General features: G+C 46.5%; 1 protein-coding gene across 3 annotated transcripts in view; it reads left to right on the plus strand.

Moving 5' to 3' along the window:
- SPTBN1 (spectrin beta, non-erythrocytic 1) overlaps positions 1–19,642 on the plus strand; it is a 277,913-nt gene that overhangs the window by 152,012 nt on the left and 106,259 nt on the right. For all 3 annotated transcript variants that reach the window (XM_053245880.1, XM_053245883.1, XM_053245886.1), the window contains 2 exons: positions 15,775–15,948; positions 17,742–17,833. In XM_053245880.1, the coding sequence (XP_053101855.1) occupies positions 15,775–15,948; positions 17,742–17,833 (266 nt within the window). The remainder of the gene's footprint in view (positions 1–15,774; positions 15,949–17,741; positions 17,834–19,642) is intronic.

Genomic DNA, 19,642 nt, shown 5'->3' on the forward strand with positions numbered 1-19,642 from the left:
CAAATGGGGACCACGGTGTCAAAAAACCTTCAGTGTGAGAACCATTTCCCTCCACATTGACCTCCACACAGTGCTGTGCTATCCTGAGCACCAGAGGGGCCCATTTAAGAGAAATGGAGCCTTGTCACTCTCCAGCACCATCTTGGAAGGGGCGCACAGGATGCTGGAAGTGTAGTCCTTCCCAGTGCTTTCCACATAGAGCTCATCTTCCAAGATGGCGCTGGGACACAAGAGGGCTCTGTTTCTCTTAAAGGAGCCCCTACCAGTGCTGGGCAAATGCAGCACTGCATTGTGGGAATGGTTGCCAGCACAATATCAGCAGAACTGTGCAGAGGATGTGACTTGATCTGAATAGGCCTAATTACAAAGTAGTTAGAGAGCCACACTTTGGGTAGATGGGAGCTGCCATCCCAGGCTTTGCAGTAAAGATCACTGAGCTATGCAGTGAACAAGGGTTAAGAAACCACTGAAAATTGAATAATGAGGGGAAAGTTACTCATGTAGAATCTGGAAATACTTCCCCCTAATCCACTCACTCTTATGTGTTGTGTGTCCTCCTCTGTTGGTTTTGATCATGCTGATTGACAGGATGTGTTTGGAAGGGCGGGTTTACTTGGTTAAAAACCACAGCATTTCTTAGTCTTTGCTCCTGCCTGAAATGTAATAAAAATGAAATAAAAACAGGTGGCTCAGAGGACTGCAAACATTTGAAAGAAGTAGTCAAGCTGTGAGGTCATTCACACCATCAAAAACTGTGTTCTACCTTGGATTGGGATCCGTGTAGGCTCCCAATTTTTGGTTCTGTGGAAGCAGGCTGTGCTGTTGAGTCGGTGTCAACTCCTGGTGGGAAACCTGGGTAGCTTTTCCTCCTACCTTGTTCCCACACAATCATTTCTGCTCAGGTTTTCCTCTTTCCTTGCTTCCACACAACCACAAATTGGGAGCACACACAGCTCCCAAACCCATGTAGAATACAGTTTTTGATTGTGTGAATGACCTCTGTTTCTTTTATAAATTAGCCATGGGAAAGCACATTCTTTCCTTCCCACCATTTATCATTAGCACCTGAGGAAAACCACTATAGTAACAAACAGAATCCTGCAGTTATTAAATCCATGGGGTTCAGGTCGCTTTCTCTTTCAAAGGCTTCTTAAGACATCAACTTTACAATACATATCCCTCTGTGCTCTGAAAACTGCTCTTTTCCCTTTAGATGTCAAAGCACATTTTGCTTTGTCCCATAACAGCTCATTAAAAGAAAAGCTTTAGAACTTCAAAGTTCAATATCATGTCAGGCTCAATTGTCTCACCACCCAAAATAGGTACAGGGCAGAAGTGAGCCCTGTATTTGATAGAAATCCATTCATTGGTTGGCCCCTAGCAGAGAGAAGATGCAAGATCTCATCTCAAGATGGACCCTTTGTCTGATTCAGCATGCTTTTTTTGTGTTCTGATGTACATTCGAGGACCCTATACGGGACATAAGAAAATAAGTACCTGCTTTTCATTACAAGAAGTAATAATGCATGTACACATTAAGCTCTTAGCGGCCAGCATCCTGACTAACAAAGCACCAATGCAGCAGTCTTATGTTCCAAACTAAGGCTGTGGCCATGCACGGGATCTCCCCTTCCTTCCACAGCTACCTGCGCCACCCAAGAATAAGTCCCTGAGCTGCCAAAGAAAGGGGAGATGATCTCCTCCTCCCTGCATGTGCAGCTGCAGCCTTCATGTAGAAGGCGACGCTGCTGCACCAGGGCTTTGTTAGTGAAAATGCCAGCCAGAATAATTTATCTGGGGTCCTTGTCGTAATACCAGCACCACTCTTGTGCGGTAGTGGGAAGCAAAGGTGTACAGAAGCTTTTCATAACCACTCAGGGCATCATCTGAACGGCAGCATGCCCAGACTTCCAGCTGATGCTTGCAGTGCAGAACAGAGAGGGTAGGAATTGTTCCAGGGGGTGGGAGGGACCTTTTTGCCATCCCCATGTTTAGTGCAGAAGACAGACCGAACAGCCTTCATTTCGAACATCTGTGTCTCAGTCTGCCATTGGACCAAATAACTACCACATATCTGGGCTGTGGGTCAGGAAGCACTGAAATAGTGCACCTGGTCTCCGAAATGGGGATCCGGATGTAGAGGCAGGACCAGCTTCAGCAACTGAAACTTGGCGTGGTTTGATTTCTCTTAGAGTCGTGATTGCCTGCTCTATGCTTACCGAGTACATTTGGCCTTGGGAAACTCTGTTATAGGAAGCTGCTTTATACTTAGTCAGATCATTGCTTCATTCAGCTCAGTATTGTCTAATGACTGGCAACAACTCTCCAGGATTTCAGCTGGGTCTTCCCCTGCCTGGAGATACCAGGGATTGAAATGGGGACTTTCGGCATGCAAAGCAAATGTTATTTAACTGAGCTGAAATAACTGAGCTTTCCCCAAACTCTTAAGGAACCTCAAGATTTATTTTCTATCATAAACTGTATAGCTACTATTTCTTACCCTGGTTACTCCATTCTTAGAACAGATGTGACTTCAGAAATCTGTGTTAAAGGAGCATTCTAGCACGCCTTCCACTACAAACAAGTATCTCGATAAAGTGGTTTGTGAAAACCTTGAGACAATTACATGCATTCCAAAGTAAGTTAGCAGGATTAGCTTTTAAACCCCATTTGCCAAGTGATTTTGTGCTTATATTTGCACATGGTAATATTTGTTTTGAGTTAAGTATACCAGTGGAGAGTCCGATGCTGCGCTATGCAATATTGTCATGCCTGAGGCCGAGTCCTCCCTCCAAGATTTTACAATCCAGAATTGAGATAAGCCATCACTGGAGGCTGATTCCAGTGCAGCAGTTCCCTGTTGATTCCAATGAAGCAACCCCCACCAATCTATCCTTTATATATTTATTTCTCTGAGACGTAGCTAAGACATAGCTAAGACGTACCCGGGGCTAATCCCATGTGTGGCAGCTCTCGCGAGAGTTTGTGAGCAGCTGCCAGATAGCCACGGGTCCGGGGAGATAAAATGGTGGCCGCTGCTGGGCCAGCTGGCAAGGGAAAGTGCCCGCCACCAGGCCAGCCGGTGGGAAGGGAAAGTGTTTGCTGTTGGGCCGGCAGGCAGGAAAGGAAAGTGCCCGCTGCCAGGCTGGCCGGAAAGAAGAGCGCCTGCCGCCGGGCCGACTGGCAGGGAAGGAAAGCAGACTGGAAAGGAAAGCAGACTGGCAGCAGAAGGAAAGCAGGGGGAGAACGGACTGGGGCTGAAGGGAGGGACAGAAATGAATATGGGGAGAAGAGACAGGGAGAACAAGGGGCACAGATGCTCTGCGCCAGGTCAGCTAGTTTATATATAAAACAAATAAATACAATTAAACAGTTAATGCATTCTAGAAGAGAATATTGTTGCACTAAAAACAGTAGAAGAGTTTTAGCACTTAGCAATAGCAATAGCACTTACATTTATATACCGCTTTATAGCCGGAGCTCTCTAAGCGGTTTACAATGATTTAGCATATTGCCCCCCAACATTCTGGGTACTCATTTTACCGACCTCGGAAGGATGGAAGGCTGAGTCAACCTTGAGCCCCTGGTCAGGATCGAACTTGTAACCTTCTGGTTACAGGGCGGCAGTTTTACCACTGCGCCACCAGGGGCTCTTTGCACCACCAGGGGCTCTTTTTTTGTGGTGTCGAAGAGATGCTCAGCCCAACCAAAGAATGTTTACTCCCAAGGAAGTCCACTTGAATTCAGTAGGCATTATTTGCTACTTAATGTGCACCGGTCAGCCGTCTAAACTATATTGTGGCATGAGGTTTTGAAGGCAAGATCCTTTGAAGGGAAATGCAATGATGCAAGTACGCAAAATATCTGGTTGGGGTCAGTGCTGTTGAGGGGATTCTTAAGGTAAGAGCTGCCCTAAGTGTCCCCTTTATCTTGTTTATATTACAAATCATTAACCCCAAAACTCTTTCAGTGAAGTTCATCTTTTGTTGGGCAGCATCTCTATATATAATCCTCTTGGGTGTGCCTTTAGAATGTGCATCCTGGCACTCAGCTGATTGGCTGGGTCACTATCAGGTGGAGGCACCTGGTAGGCTGAGGTGGCAGGAGCTCACTCACAGCAGGAGGCCGTTGAGCTGCTGCTGGGGAAAATAGCGGCGGCGGCAGCGGGCCCAGCCACGGTGAGGCAGCAGCCTGAGCACCCACCAGGGTCAGGAGATGGCTGGGCTGCTAGGAAGAGGAGGCGGCGGCAGGAGAAACCGTGAGCGTGGGGGAGAGAAGTGGGCCAGAAGACAAGGAGAAGGGGCTGAAGGGGGGGGGGAAGAGTCAAACTAGGGACGCAGACGCTATGCGCCCGGTCAGCTAGTTCAGAGTAGTACCATTGGCACAGTGTGTACCAGCAGAAGGCACCTCCCTCCTCCCGGCTGAAGCTTCCTGAGCCTTCCAGAAAGCAGTTGAGAAGGGTCAGGGGTCTTTTAAACCCCAGCATGTAGCAGGGATGCAGGTGGCGAGAAGAATATCTGGAAACCATGAGGAGAACCACTGGTGGAGGCACTGCTCCATTCATGGATTCTTTCGTTCCTGCATGCCATGATATTGTTGAAGTTGCCTTGACCCTCAGCCCAGGCTTTTTGGGGGGGCGGGGGTGGGGTCAGGAAACTTCAGTAGGGAGGAGGTGGTGGGGATTCTGCTGGCTCCCATGGTGCCAGTGGTGCTCTGGACGCTACCCTTTATTTTCAAAAGACATTTCATGTCACAGTGTCTTTATACTTGTCTAAATCTGAAAGCATGTTGAGGGAACAAGGCAAAGAGAGAGAGAGGGTCACTTTAACCCTACACAGGCATTATGGGGAACGAACTATTTTTAAGCTAAGAGGCTAGTATCTAAAGGTCAATTGGCCTGATAAATTAAGAGGCACAACAAAACATAGTGGTTGACTTCCTGACTAACGAAGCACCCGTGCAACACAAGAAGCGCTGGTGTAGCACCAGGGCTTCTGAAGAATTCCAGACTAATGCTGTACTGGTGCTAGTGTGTGGGGTGACATTTCAGTGACCTTCCCTTTCCCAGAAAGCCCTCAGTGTCATCTGAAAATATGCCCCTGAGGTCTGCGTGATCCTCAGGGACATGTTTTTGGGTACAAACAACAAAAGCAAGAGCAGCTGCAGAAAAGAGTTTATAACTTCCTACGTGTTTCGATAACCGTACCTTTTTAAAGCATATTTTACTGGACTGCTTGGAAGAGAACTTTCCTTTCCAAAATTCTAAGCAGACTGATTAGGATTTTGGGAAGGGAGCTTCTCTTCCAAGTTGTCCAGTAAATGATCTTTGAAAAGGATAACGGTTATCGAAATGCAATGATGTGTCGGAAGGAATAAACTTTTTTCTGCAGCTGCTCCTCCTTTTGTTATTTTGATCCTTTATATTGATTTACATGTTTTTGGTTGGCACAGGGTGCTTCCTGGGAGGTTGATGAATTTTGCCTCCACCATTGAGCCAACAGTGGAGCTGAGTAGTTGAACTTTTCAGAAGCACCAGTGCCTCCTTAGTCCAGATGTCAGCTACTGTTTTCCTACTGGCAGAAAGGGAAAGAATTCGGTACCGCAGTTTGAGTTCCTCCCACTCCTTAACAAGAAAATAAAGCAAAACAAAAGCGGGTGTGCGGGGAGAGAAATCCTGACAAGAGACTCTGTGTTATGTAAAAGTGCACTTTGGCTGTTTGCTCCTTTAACAGTAATTTCTTTATAATTTCTGAAAGCCCAAAGGTCAGCTCATATAAACAGATGAATTTTGCCTTTATTGCACTAAGGGGGAAGATTAGAAGGAATTAAGGTTGTCTTGCTTATTTGTGCCCAGCACATAACTGAAATTCTCAAACAAATGTAAACACAGCGAGCAAGGAAGCCAGTTTGCACTCCTCGCTGTCCAGCCTCTTCATCCCACTTCCTCCTTGTAGCAGTCTCATCCCAAGGCTTGGAAATGTGTTTATTATTATTTATATCCCCCAGGATCACACAGTAAGCCTGTGGAGCAGGTCATTGTTAGTTCAGTAACAGAGAAGGGAATCAAATCCTAAAACACGGCACACCCACCAGATCTGGACCCAACGTGTCTGTGTGCAGGGCCAGATTCAGATGTACTCTGTGGTGGCCTGCTTGAATCTGCAATAAGTTATTGCAGGATCGGGTTCCCGTGATTAAAATGGTTTCACTCCCAATCAGTGTACCCTCCAGGGGCGTGGCAAGGTTGGAGTGGGCTGGGAGACAAGATTTTAAAATGGGACCCCACCTCACTGAAGCTCAGCTGATGAAGTAAAGCAATCTTAAATAATGCTGAATGGTGGAAGGTTTTGTAAATTGTGGACAATGCAAGTCATTTAGTGGTACTAGAGAAAGACGTGCTGTTCTGGTAGCTCCAGGTCTTAACGCTCACATCAATTTTGGAGGATGAATACAACTGAAGGAAGCCTGGGTGGGTGCATGGCTGGGGGAGTCAGTCATTGTGACTTGCCTCTGGGGTGGGCCCAAGGCAGTGGGCCCCCAGACAGCTGTCTCCCCTTGCCCTATTATAGTTACACCCCTGAAGTTCCCTCTAACCAGGATTCCCAGATGTTGTTTACTACAACTCCCAGAATCCTCAGTTTCAGAGGTTTTTGCTTGAGGATTATGGGAGCTATAGTCAACAACATCTGGGAATCCCTGTCAGAGGGAATGCTGCTCCCAATAGCTGATGTCAAGGGTTAAATATAAACAGTGTGGTCAGATGTAGTAAGGAACAGGGTCCCATATCAGTTAGTAGTTGAATAGGGTTCAGCATTTCTATCTTCGGGACCCTCTTCCACGTCAAACCGTCTCCCACAGAACCCCTGCATATCGCAGAGGATTCTGGGATATGCGCAGGGGTGAGTTCTCGTTTATGCAGCACGCTGTCTATGCTTCTTGGGCCTTGTTGCTGCCCTGTGTAGATCACGAGTGCATCTGGAAACCTACCCAACATTCCCCTGTGGCCGAAACACTGACAGGTGCCCGTCTGTTGCTGGGTGGATCCCTACAATGCACCAGCAACCACCACTGGAGGAATGCTGTGCTGGGGTTGGATAGGGCCAGTTGCTGCCCCACTGCTAAATACAAAAAGAAACCCCACTTTCAAAGGTGCCCCTTTGCTCTTTTAGCAGGGTTGCCTCTGCTCTGTTGCCTCCAGCCATCCTGTAAATGGTGTTCCTTGTGGAGTCTTTTCTTCCTCCTTATTTTGAGAGGTGTTTTACCATGCTGGAATCTGATTTTCCGCTTTGACTCTTTTATTTACTACTGCAGCTGCCGTGTTCTCTCGTATTGTGGTTTCAATACTGATTTTATTGTTTTTACAGTTATTTTAATGCCGTGTTAATTATAATGAAAAAGAGGTTAAAACAATATTTTTTTAAAAATACTTGCTGTAGCTTCAGGACTGAGACAGACAGCATGAGAACTTTCAGCTATTTTTTTCTTCCAAGTGCTCTCTGGGTTAGGTTCTACCTACATTTATTTCCACAAATACTCATGTTGCCTAGTGAGCTGAAAAGGAAGATTAGCACTGTTTAGTTAGCCTGATAAAAATCTTTGGAAGTAGCAATATGCAAGCCAACAGAATGTTGTTCTTGAGCACTTCCAAGAGTTTCATGTTGGGCTGCGTCCGTACAGGTGATTGCTGAACAACATTAGGAAGATGAGTTATTTTTTCCTGGTCCATTAAACAAAACAAAACAAAAGGATTACACAGCTGTCCTCCACAGCAGTTATTCGTGGAGGTAGTAAATGCAGTGGTGCATGGCTGGGATCTGCAGCCAAATACATCTCCCAGGTTGACTCTACTTTTCCTCTTACCGCAGGTTAGCAACAGTGTGCACATTTCCAAAGCCCATGGTTCTTAATTACCATGGGCTGCATTCCAAAAGTGATAATTACATCCTGTTGACTTGGCAGATAGGTTGCTTTCTGTGCTAGGTGAAAAATAACTAGTTTGTGTCAGGCTTTCCTTCTCTGATCCTTGACAGACTGCCTTCCCCAAGGCAGCTTCTCACAAGGGGTTTGAACCCAGCAGGGAATCTGCCTGCCCTATAGGCTTAATTCGGACATCAGAACAAACCACGGTTTGTACTAAATACAGTTTAGGCTACTTATTTCAGAAAGCATTTAGGTTTAAAGGAATAAGAGTTTCTCTTTTCCCTTTTTAGTCTGATTTTCAAAGTAGGAGGTGGGCTAGTTGGAAATAATTGCATTATGGTTGATTTGGTATGGTTTTGCTGTTTTTAATTGGTTACCACAGGGGATTATTAGCCTCCTCTTCCTTTCTTTTTAAAGGAGGGATATGAATGTTTTAAATAAACGAATCAGTCACACTGAGGAAGTCTGAGGACATGAGAAGCAGAAAACACTCCGGAAAAAAAAGGCTACGAAAAAAGCAGAAAAACAGTCCACCAGCTTGGACCACCAGCTTGGACCATATTTCCCCAACATAGTTTCCCAGCATGATAAAAATGTGAGCGTGCCATGAGTGTGTACATTTCTGCTCCTTCCATTGTGTCATTCTTGTATTACAGAGTTCCCAACCTTGGGTCCCCAAATGTTGTTGGACTACAACTCCCACCATCCCCATTGTGGCTGGGGATGGTGGGAGTTGTAGTCCAACAACATCTGGTGACCCAAGATTGGGAACCTTTGCCTTATTGTCCAAACCGCTTCTCTACACATGCTTGAAATACTATTTAAAAGTATTTAACATGCTCACATCTTTATCAGCCTGCTCAGAGCAGGTCCATGTCTTTATCACATGAGATTGGCCAGCTGATCAAAGTGTCATCCAGACCAGTCCTGTTGGCACTTACAGGCTTGTTACTGTCATTGAAAAGAGAAGACTGGTAGACTGGACCACACTTGAGTCTGAAACTGATACAGTGATAGCCATGATTAAAGTCTTTGTCATCTCTTGGTGAGGGCCATAACTCAGTGGTGGACCAAATACTTTGCAGGTAGAATATCTCTGATCCATTTCTGTTATATCTAGATGAAAAGGATCTCAAATAGGTGGGTGGCAGTGTTCTCTCTAACAGGGATTCCAAGATGTTGTTCACTACAACTCCCAGCACCCCCAGCTGCAGTGGCCTTTTCCTGGAGATTCTGGGGATTTTAGTCAACAACATCTGGGAATCCCTGTTAGAGCGAACACTGGTGGGTAGGAAGGACTTCTGCTTCAGACCTCGGAGAACTGAGCCCTTCAGACAGTACCTAACTAGATGGACCAATGGCTTAATTCAGTATGAGGCAGCTATACGTTCATATATAAAAGCATTCCATGCACACCATGTGAGTTGGGCCAGTTCATTGGTGCAGTTTAGCACACTGGGGTTGGAGGCCATAGCTCACTGGTAGAACAACTGCTCAGCCTGTAGAAGGGTCTAGATTTGATCCCTGGCATCTCCAAGTTGGACTAAGAAAAACCCATGTCTGAAACCCTAGAGAGATGCTGCCAGTAGTATTGAAAATACTGAGTTAGATGGACAAATGTTGTGACTCAGTATAAGGCAGCCTCCTACATCTCCGATGTACTGTATTTACCTGAATCAAAGACTAGTTTGCCCGCCCCCGCCCCCAATGTTTTTTGATATTATAAATCAGGAAGTTGTCTTAAATTCAGAGTCCTATTCCTTTCAAGTAAATGCAGGTATAACCTATATTTAACCTCTACTTTCTAAGGGGGTCGTCTTAAGTTCAGAGTCGTCTTCAATTCGGGTAAATATGGTAACTATCCAGGCCAGTGATCACTAGCATGCTAACATGTGCATGAGTTGACTTGCATGGTAAAAGCACCTGTTTGCAAAAGGCTGCATGTGGAACGCTTAGATAGGCAAGCGCTTTGCCCATGGCCATCCTTGTATCCATTATGACCCTGACTCAGTCAGGAAACATGTGACTGGGAGAGGTCATGGAGAAGCCCCATAGTTCCTCTAAAACTCATTTTCTGGACTCTCGTCTTCCCTGGTTTTGTTATCTGCTGACTGCTGGAGCAGACGGAAGTAGGAGAGGATAGTGGGTGATTGGACTGGAGGGAAGAACAGCACAGAAAAAGCAATGGCAGCAGTGTCTTGTTTTGCAGCTGTGGGGCTCTTGAAAAAAACAGGGGCCATGTTACCAATATCTAGTAAGACTGATGAAATCTATTTCATGTTCTTGGTCAGAACTGATTCCTGCCATTCTACTCCCAAATGAGAATTTAGAGTCACTTTAACATGAAGTTAAACTAGTTACATCTGAGTCACTGGTGTCAGAAAGGGGTGAACCTAGCAAAATATTATATTTAGACCACATGTTGACACCAAGTTTCCCTAGGATACATAATGCAACTTTACAAACTACTGGTTTTGCCACAGTTATTTCAGTGAGCTGCTAAACTGCATTCACTGAATTTTAGAGGGAAGACAATTGTATTGAGGTTTTGGCCAAATACCAGGTTGTCAACTCAGTGATCCTGAAGGAAGTCATTTTACCAGCTCGCTACAAAACACTAATTTTCCACCCAAGAGCACAATAGTTTGTGAGTCTGAGTCTAAAGCTGTTGTCCTAAACACTAGGGAGAAGCCCACTAATTTCCATGAGATTTACTTCTGCGTAAACATGCCTTAGGACCATGTTATAAGCACACTTGCTTGAAAGCCAGTTTCATTGACTTCAGTTGGTTTTTATTTCCAAGTAAGTGACTTTAGGGCTGCAGCGAATTGGTCTACTCTTCATGATGGATGAGAGGATATCTGCATGGATTAACTTCCACTGGGCAGACTGCATAGGCTTTTGATTTTGCATAGCATTTTGATTTTGCATTCAAAATATTCATGAAGAAGAACCAGCGGGACCTGTTTTATATGTTGCAACTAACATAAAACCCACTCTTGCAGTGTCCAGTTAAATCGTGGTTGTGACACAACAGATGGTTGCTGTCACCCAGCTGCCAAACATGCAGTGTAAATGTGGGTCAGTGCAACCGGCACTCACCTCAAGCCAAGCTCTGTAAAGATCTACTCAACCCATGTTCTCAACATGCCAGTCCTGTTGTGTCAGTTGCATATTGGCCTGTCCTGTCCTGGCTGCCCACACGGTGAGGCGAGGCCAAGGTGAAGCAAAGCCAGTCCACAGGACTTCAGAGGGGTCCAAGGGACCAGGTTGACTCTGCACCAGTCAAAGGTAGACTGAGCCCTTAGTTCCTCTGAGCCCAGACTACCCCTCCTGGGCTCTGCCTCCCTGTCTAGAGAAAGGAAGCTGTAAGGGGGCAGCCTTCTGGCCTGGGTCCTCTCACTCCTTCCCCTTCTCTTCCTCCTCCCTCTGGTGCTGGCGTGTGATGGGGTGGGAGAGGCCAAGTAGTGGGCTCAGGTTCTGGGGCTGCTGCTCTGAGGTTTCTCATAAACATGAGAAAAAGTGAGAGGATTCCATGCCTACTGGCAGGCCCTGAGGGAGGCTCCTAGGGCAGGGTTTCTCAACATGGGTCCCCAGATGTTATTGGACTTCAACTCCCATAATCCCCAGCCCCAGTGGCTTTTGCTTGGGAATTATGGGAGTTGAAGTCCAATTACATCTGGGGACCCACATGTTGAGAATCCCTGTCCTAGGGGAACCACAGTCCTGGGGCTGACCAGGATACAGGCCAGTGTCATGATCCAGGGCTGGGGTTAGTGCTGGCCTTACCTCTTCGGTGTCTGACTCAGAGTCACTGCTGTCAGTGGGGTTGTCAGGCTGGGCTATGGCAGGGCCTTACACAATTTTGAAAGGTGATTTAAGGGACAGTGGCACCATTCACTTTTTCCCAAATCCCTTCTTCATACCCATCTTTCCTATGAAGACTTTGGCACAGCTCCTCTAATTCTTTTCTGCTTTAGGGGTGGGATGTGGGGCCTGGGGGAGGGGGGATGTGCCAGCAGCAGGAGTTGTGGAAGGTTGGAGAGCTTTTGAGAATAAGTGGTGGACTTGAGGGTTTGGGACCGTACAGCAAGGCCATGCTAGGCAGACTTAAGAGGTTTGAACCCATTCTCACAACATCTTTAACGTCTCAGGGTGAAGCAGGCTGACTGGCTGCTTTGCTCATGATGAGTGCTTCCCCACGAGCACCATTTGTGCATGCGCACACAATCACAAACCCTCCAGGAATGGGTTGATCATGCTGACCCTCAGCCTGAGCTCACAGAGTGAACCACTTGGACACCCGCCTTATTGAGAACACAAGGGCAATCCAGACTGCTCTGGTCCATTTTCCGAACCAGCAGGAGAGTTGTGTGAATGGGCTCTTAACTACCCAAAGAAGTAGTTTAGTGAATTTCAGTGAGTCACAAAATCGTATATTGCTATGCCTCCGGAAACAGTGGGGCCTCTCACTTTTTCCCGTGTTTATGAGCTACCCAGAGCCTATTATTGCTGCAACTTGACAAATGTCCCTAGTGTGCTTTTGGACAATTTGCATTTTGTCTTCAGTGTTTGCTCTAACATTGTAGGGTTGCTTACTCCTTTCTTCTCCCTCGATGGAAGTTAGCTGGAACGAATTTCTGCTTCCTCACATCGATCTTATTTTTTAAAAGGACCCCAAATGAAGTTGTGAAGTTCATGATCTCCTCAGCCAGTTGTGGCCACAATGCTGATCGGCCCTTTTAAAAAGAGTTTACATGTTGGCAGACGATGCTGTCTGGACTCTTCCCAGTTCTCATTACTGCGTGTGCATGCAAAGCTTTTATTTGCTTGTTTAGCACTTTCCCATCACTGCAAGGAATGTGAGTACTGAAACACAAGAATAGGGGGTTTCGGTTCAATTTAACTAGCATCATGTACGCTCAGTATGATAAAACCCAGCTTTAGGCAAACCAAGGAAGAAAGGCTGTGTCCAAGCATGCATGCCTGAGGAGTCGGGGCCAGAAAAGCAAAGGCAACAAAGTGGAATCCTAAGACTAGGAGAAACCTCCAGGTGTCTTAAACATGAACATAAGAAGAGCCCTGCTGGATCAGTCCCAAGGCCTATCTAGTCCAGCATCCTGTTTCGCACAGTGGCCCACCAGATGTCGCGGGAAGCCTACAGGCAGGAGGTGAGGGCATCCCCTCTCTCCTGCTGTTGTTACTCCCCTGCAACTGGTATTCAGAGGCATCCTGCCTTTGAGGCTGGAGGTGGCCTATATCCCTCCAACTAGTAGCTGATGATAGACCTCTCCTCCGTGAAGTTATCCAGACCGTTCTTAAAGCCACCCAGGTTGTTGGCTGTCACCACATCTTATGGCAGAGAATTCCACAAGTAGATTATGCGTTGTGTAATGCATTATTGATAATTATTGAGCTGGATATTTGATGCCACAAAAACATACATTAAAGAAATCATTGTTTTCTCTATCTGTCTCTATCTATCTATCTAACATATTTTTATACTGCCCAAAACTCATGTCTCTGGCAACCATATTAATCTATTTCAGTTACAAAATCTGTGGGTTTTTTCTTTCTTTTTCAGAACTGGTGATTGTATGAGGCTATTCCCACGATCAGGCGAAATTGGGCTAGGGGAGCCTAGCCCAATTTTGCCTGATTGTGGGAACCATCGGGCTCGCAGGCGAGCCCAGTGGCCTCCAAGCAGTTAACCCGCCAAACCAACCCTCCACTTAAACCGGGTTTGCGGAGTGAGTGCTCCGCAAACCCGGTTTTTCTGCTCATGAGTTGGCGCGGCGCAGCCCCACACTGTGGCTACTCAGGAGGAGACCTCCGATTGGGAGGCTGAAAAGCAGCCTCCCAGCTTGGGGGTCTCTCCAGCATGCCCTGCGCACTTGCGCAGGGCATGCTGGAGCTTCCGGGGGCCACGTGGCACCTGAACTCCCCAGCCGGAGCCAGCAGTCGTGTAGGTGGCCACCCAGAGCAGACTGTCTGTTCGTCTGCGAGGAGAGTGGGCTAAGCCCGGTTTCCCCACAAACCCCCTAGAGGCTCTTCTCACGGATCGTGAGAAGAGCCTCTATGTGTGGTAAAGTGAGTTGGAATTAATGGAAGGGACATTAGAAGAGAATCTGAGTTCAGAAGAAAGGGGGAAAGGAGTAATGGTGTGGTGGTAAGGCATGTTGAATGCAAATGTCTTGTTTCCCTCCTACTGGCAGCTTTATGGTTTAGGAACATAGGAAGCTGCCATATACTGAGTCAGACCATTGGTCTATCTAGCTCAGTATTGTCTTCACAGACTGCCAGCAGCTTCTCCAAGGTTGCAGGCAGGAATCTCTCTCAGCCCTATCTTGGAGAAGCTGCCAGGGAGGGAACCTGGAACCAAATGCTCTTCCCAGAGCAGCTCCATCATCCCCTAAGGGGAATATCTTACAGTGCTCATACTTCTAGTCTCCCTTTCATATGCATCCAGGGCAGACCCTGCTTAGCTAAGGGGACAAGTCATGCTTGCTACCACAAGACCAGCTCTCCTCCTCCTCCTCTTTCTGACACTTCTGCAGTCTCTGGCCAAACCATCAGCCTGCGTAGGGGAGAGGATGGCATATTGGATCGGGTCAGCAATATCAGAGTTCAGGTCCCCTCTAGACAAAGGTGGCCACCTTTTCCACTGGCCCTTAACATCTGACACTAGGGGCAGCCCTTTCATGAGGCAGGGAGATACAGTCACCTCAGGCATGAGCGTGAGGAGGACTGCAAAAAATGGCAAGTCTCCTCCCCCCGCCACTGGGGCATGCTGTTCATTTCCCCTCCTCCCTCTGTTGGGGAGTGTTCCCTTAGACCCCCACGATGCAAGCTAGGAACACCTCTGCCAGCACTGCTTGGTTTGGTGGCATAGTTGGAGAGGGTGCTTGCTTGCGGTGGCTGCCGCAGCAGCACAGCTGAGGATCTTGAGCACCCACCCACAGAGAGGGGGTGTCATGTTGTCTTTGCCCAAGGCAGCATAAGGACTTGGACTGCCCCTGCCTGACACTAAGACACTAAGCAGCAAAAGCTACCCTCTTCCAGGAAAACCTCACAATACAAAGGCAAGTATTTATTATCCGATGTGAAGATAAAGCCTAGAGCTCTTTGAATGAAGTACTGTAGACAGCTTTCTAAGACATGTGGGATAACGTACAGGAACCAAGGCAGGGCTTATTATTAATAGGCACACTTTCCAGTTACAGAGCAAGGGCTTTTTGATCACCTGGGGTGTTATTTATTATTGCACTGGAAGTTCATCACCGTCTGCAACTGGGCTTTTCCTTCTTCACAGCCCCTGGTTCCTATTACACCAAACACTTGATCTAGTGCTGGGTGTCATGCTTGCATCCTTCTATGCCTTGTGGGAAGATAGGAAGCTGCTTTATACCGAGCCAGACCATCAGTCCATCTAGCTCAGTAATGTCTACACTGACTGGCAGCAGCTCTCCAAGGTTTCAGGCAGGAGTCTCTCCCAGCCCTACCTGGAGATGCTGCCAGGGATTGAACCTGGGCGCATCGGAGCAGGAGCTGTGATGTACCAATTGATTTCCTCACCTGCAGGAACCTCCTGATTCACTTCAGTGCAGAGGGAACCCCCATATGCACCCTTTATGTGTACAGAACTTTCCTGATAATTGAAGCAAACGGAGAAACCTCCCTGGGCAATAGCTCTGTGTCTGCATCCCGGCATGCAACAGGCTTTGGAGAGGGGCATAGATCTTACCAGCCTGAACGCTGGCAATGAGTTGGCTGCTGAGAATGATGAATCCTTCATGGACCTTCCAGTGATGTTTCTTTCCCCCTCCTTTTTCTTTTAAATGACATTTTGTGTAGCCCAAGCCAACGAAGGGAAGGATGCGTATCCACTGCTTGGAGAACGTTGACAAAGCCCTCCAGTTTCTGAAAGAACAGCGAGTACATCTTGAAAACATGGGATCCCATGATATTGTGGATGGGAATCACAGACTAACCCTTGGCCTTATTTGGACTATTATATTGAGATTCCAGGTAAAAATAAATAAAAATAACTTTTGTTTTTTGCACACATTTTCAGCTTGCTCCATTATGTTGACGTTTATAGATGAATGTATGAATTTATTTATAAGACCTATATTCTGCTTTTCTGCCAGGGTGCTCAGTTTGGCTTAATTAAAGTAAAGTAAAGTTGTGCTGTCAAGTCTGTGTCGACTATTGGTGACCACAGAGCCCTGTGGTTGTCTTTGGTAGAATACAGGAAGGGTTTACCATTGCCGCCTCCTGCACAGTATGAGATTATGCCTTTCAGCATCTTCCTATAGCACTGCTGTTCAATATAGGTGTTTCCCATAGTCTAGGAAACATACCAGCAGGGATTCGAACCAGCAACTTCTTGCTCCCTAGGCAGGTTACTTCCACGCTGCGTCATTAGGTGGGCTTTGGCTTAATTAGGGTACAGTTAAGAACAACTGCACAACAAATTGACATTAAAAGCAGAGAATCAGGTTTTAAAACTACAGCATAAAATAACTCAAAGAAGTGTCAGCAAATAGAAAGGTCTTTATCTGGTGCCAAAAATAATGTGAATATGGTGCCAAGTGGACCTCCTTGGGGAAGGAGTTCTAAACACAGGTGACGCAACAAAAAGGCCATGTTCTGGGTCACTGTAAAGAGCAGGCAGGGAGAGCCGGGCCTCTGAGGATGGACTTAAGCAGTTGCCTTCAGCTGAGTTAGACCATTGATCCATCTAGCTCAGCATTGTCTGCACGCCGACTAGCAGGGTTTCGAGCAGGGGTTTTTCCAAGTCCTGCCTGAAGATGTCAGGGATTGAACCCATGACTTTGTGCATTCAAATCAGATGCTTTACTTCAGCCTTCCAGATTCCTTTGGACGTCTCCCATAATCCACAGCGGCCAATAGGAATTGTGGGAGTTGTAGTTCAACATTGGTAGTAGGGCTGATGTTTTGCAGCTCTGCCTTATTTTTTTTTGAGTTAGTCTCAGCAAGGGTCTGAAATATATTTCTTCCTCCCATTTGGCAAAGAGATTTTATACACGCTTGCAAACCCTTGCCTGAACTATCTATCTATATTTATTTCAGGCAAGGGTTTGCAAGGTGTGTGTGTGTGTGTGTGTGTGTGTGTGTGTGTGTGTGTGTGTGTGTATATATAATAAATGTAAATTTGTTTGTTTGTTTGTTTGTTTAGCTAGCTAGCTAATTTGGGGGTGGGGGTGGGATCTACCCAAATAAGTCATAGAAAGAACAACCTGTGGGGTTGCCCTGAGCATGACACCAGCTGGAATTGGGGGGTGGGAGGAGGGGGACGAGCCCTTCATTAAGTATTTCCGTTTGGAACTACAGGCATAAAACAGCAGCAGAAATAATGGGGCCCACAGTTGGGACTCCTTTTTGTACCTCCAGAAATGAAACAAATGTGTATGTCAATTTTGGTTCCACATCCTAAGCTAAGTCGGGGTAAAAATGAGCCCAACACCTCAGAGCATGCACTGCAGTTTACAGAGAAATCCCAAGGGGTGGGTGTGGGGGCATGAAGCATTTTCAGGACAATTGATCTTATTATGGTTGAGGAATAGGTGAATTATGTGGCTATAGAAAATAGAAATGAAGGCCCTCCCCCACATTTCCCTTGGTCAATTTCACCCCACTTATTAGACAAGAGTTGCTTTGCCACCCACACCCCTAGTTATTTGTTTCTTTCTTTGCTCTAACTTTGATACATTGTTCTGTCACAAGTATCTTGCAAAGTAAATTTGCTGAGAAATTGACAAAGGAATTGCTACTAATATGGAACTGTGGCATTCCAGATCCAGGATATCAGTGTTGAAACAGAAGACAACAAAGAGAAGAAGTCTGCTAAGGATGCATTGCTCTTGTGGTGCCAGATGAAGACAGCTGGGTGAGTTGGAATGCCAGGGTTACCTAGAAAACGGGTTATCTGGAAAACCTCCCCTGCAAGACTCTCTGGTGGGAAGGGGCTGTCCATAAAATGCATTTGAAGCAAACCTGTATCTTTCCTTAAGTCGATTGAACTGGTGACATGCCCTAAGGAGTCCTTGCACCAGCAAATGTGGAATTGCAGCACTGCGCAACACTTTCTGCTCCAATACAGCATTAGGCCCGGCAAGGGTCTGCTAACAACATGAGCTTCCTCAGGACATTTTGTGCACACAGCAATTCATTAACAGAGGCATAGTGTCCAGATCATAAGAAGTGATAGTTTCATTATACTGGTGGGCATCCTGACAATTTCTTTTAAAAAAATAATTAACAGTTTTAGTCATTTGTTCTATTTTATATCAAAGTAATTACAACAAAAAGGTGGGGATATGGGGGGGGGGGCCCTGAAACAAACAGAAAAGTGGGGAAGTAAGGGGAGGGTGAAGGGGTTAACACAATTATTGATTTGAAATAAACAGAGGAAATTACGCGAATCACTCTAAATAGTCCTTCCAAATCCTGGTATGGGAGTCCTCTTTCAGCATACAACGGTAAATTGTCAGTTCAAAAGTTGCCAGATTAGAGAGGTCTTCTAACCTTTGATAAACTCAGGGGCTGAAATGCTCTTTCCAACACTGTAAAATAATACACTTAGTTTCAAGTAGTGCATGGGAGAGCCATGATCTGCTACCCCAGGAGAGGTTTCAGACATCTGGTAAATAACCAAGAAAGGTTGTTCTGTCACAAATTTTAAAATTGGAATTCAAAACTAGGTTGATGTGGCCAGTCACATCTTGCCAGAAGGGAGCTATTACATTGCAACTCCACAACATATGGATTAGGGAGCCCTCAGCAACACTACAGTGCCAACGTAAGAGAGAAGAGGTGATATGTTTACGGAATGAGCATTCAGGTGTCCCGTAGGTATGGAATTTTTGCTAGATAAGCCTCAATTTAAGATTGAGGGCAGAAGATTTTATGCTTGCTAGAGTATTGAGGCTGGATGGGATTTTCTTGGGGATACTGTAGCAGCTTCCAGCACTAAGCAGGAGGTTGGACTAGAACAGCACTTGCCAGTTCCCAGGCACCAGCTTGCCACAACACCTAGGAAATTAAGTGCAGCACCTTAGGCAGGTAGTGGATGGACATGAGCAGGAGGAGGAGTGTCCGAGCAAGGTGGGGGCTCCCTCCTCCTCCTCCTCGTCATGTCGGGTGATCACCTACCTGAGCCAGGAGGACATGGCCAGGAAGAAGAGGGAGCTACCCATACCCACTTTGCTTGCTCACTCCTCCTCCTGGCTGCATCGGTTCATCTCCTGACAGAGCCATGCAGATGCGACAGAAGGAGGCATGAGCAAGCAAAGTAGAGGTAAGCTAGTCAGGGAGTCTGCCTCCTGTGGAATAGAGGGCATTGCTTGTAGGCACTGGCAAGTCCAACACACACACACACACACACACACACACACACACACACACACACACACACACACACCTCTCTCTTAGAGCAGAGGGCGCTCTGGCTCCTAGAGCCAAAGGAAATCTGTCGAGACCTGGATTAGGAGAACTCCAGGGTCCCTTCCAACTTTACACTTCTGTGAATCGGTGTCAGCACTACTGCACTTTTTTTGATATGTTAAGTGCCCCCTCCTCCCACTTCATAGGCCAGCAGGACAAGTGTATGTTTAATGAAATTCAGTTGCCCCTTATGCTTTTCAGGGGAGGAGAGCTGGTAATTTGCCACCTCCCTTGCAGTTCTAGGATCTTCTCC

Source organism: Hemicordylus capensis, chromosome 1 (assembly GCF_027244095.1).
Source record: "Hemicordylus capensis ecotype Gifberg chromosome 1, rHemCap1.1.pri, whole genome shotgun sequence".
Classification (NCBI taxonomy): domain Eukaryota; kingdom Metazoa; phylum Chordata; class Lepidosauria; order Squamata; family Cordylidae; genus Hemicordylus; species Hemicordylus capensis.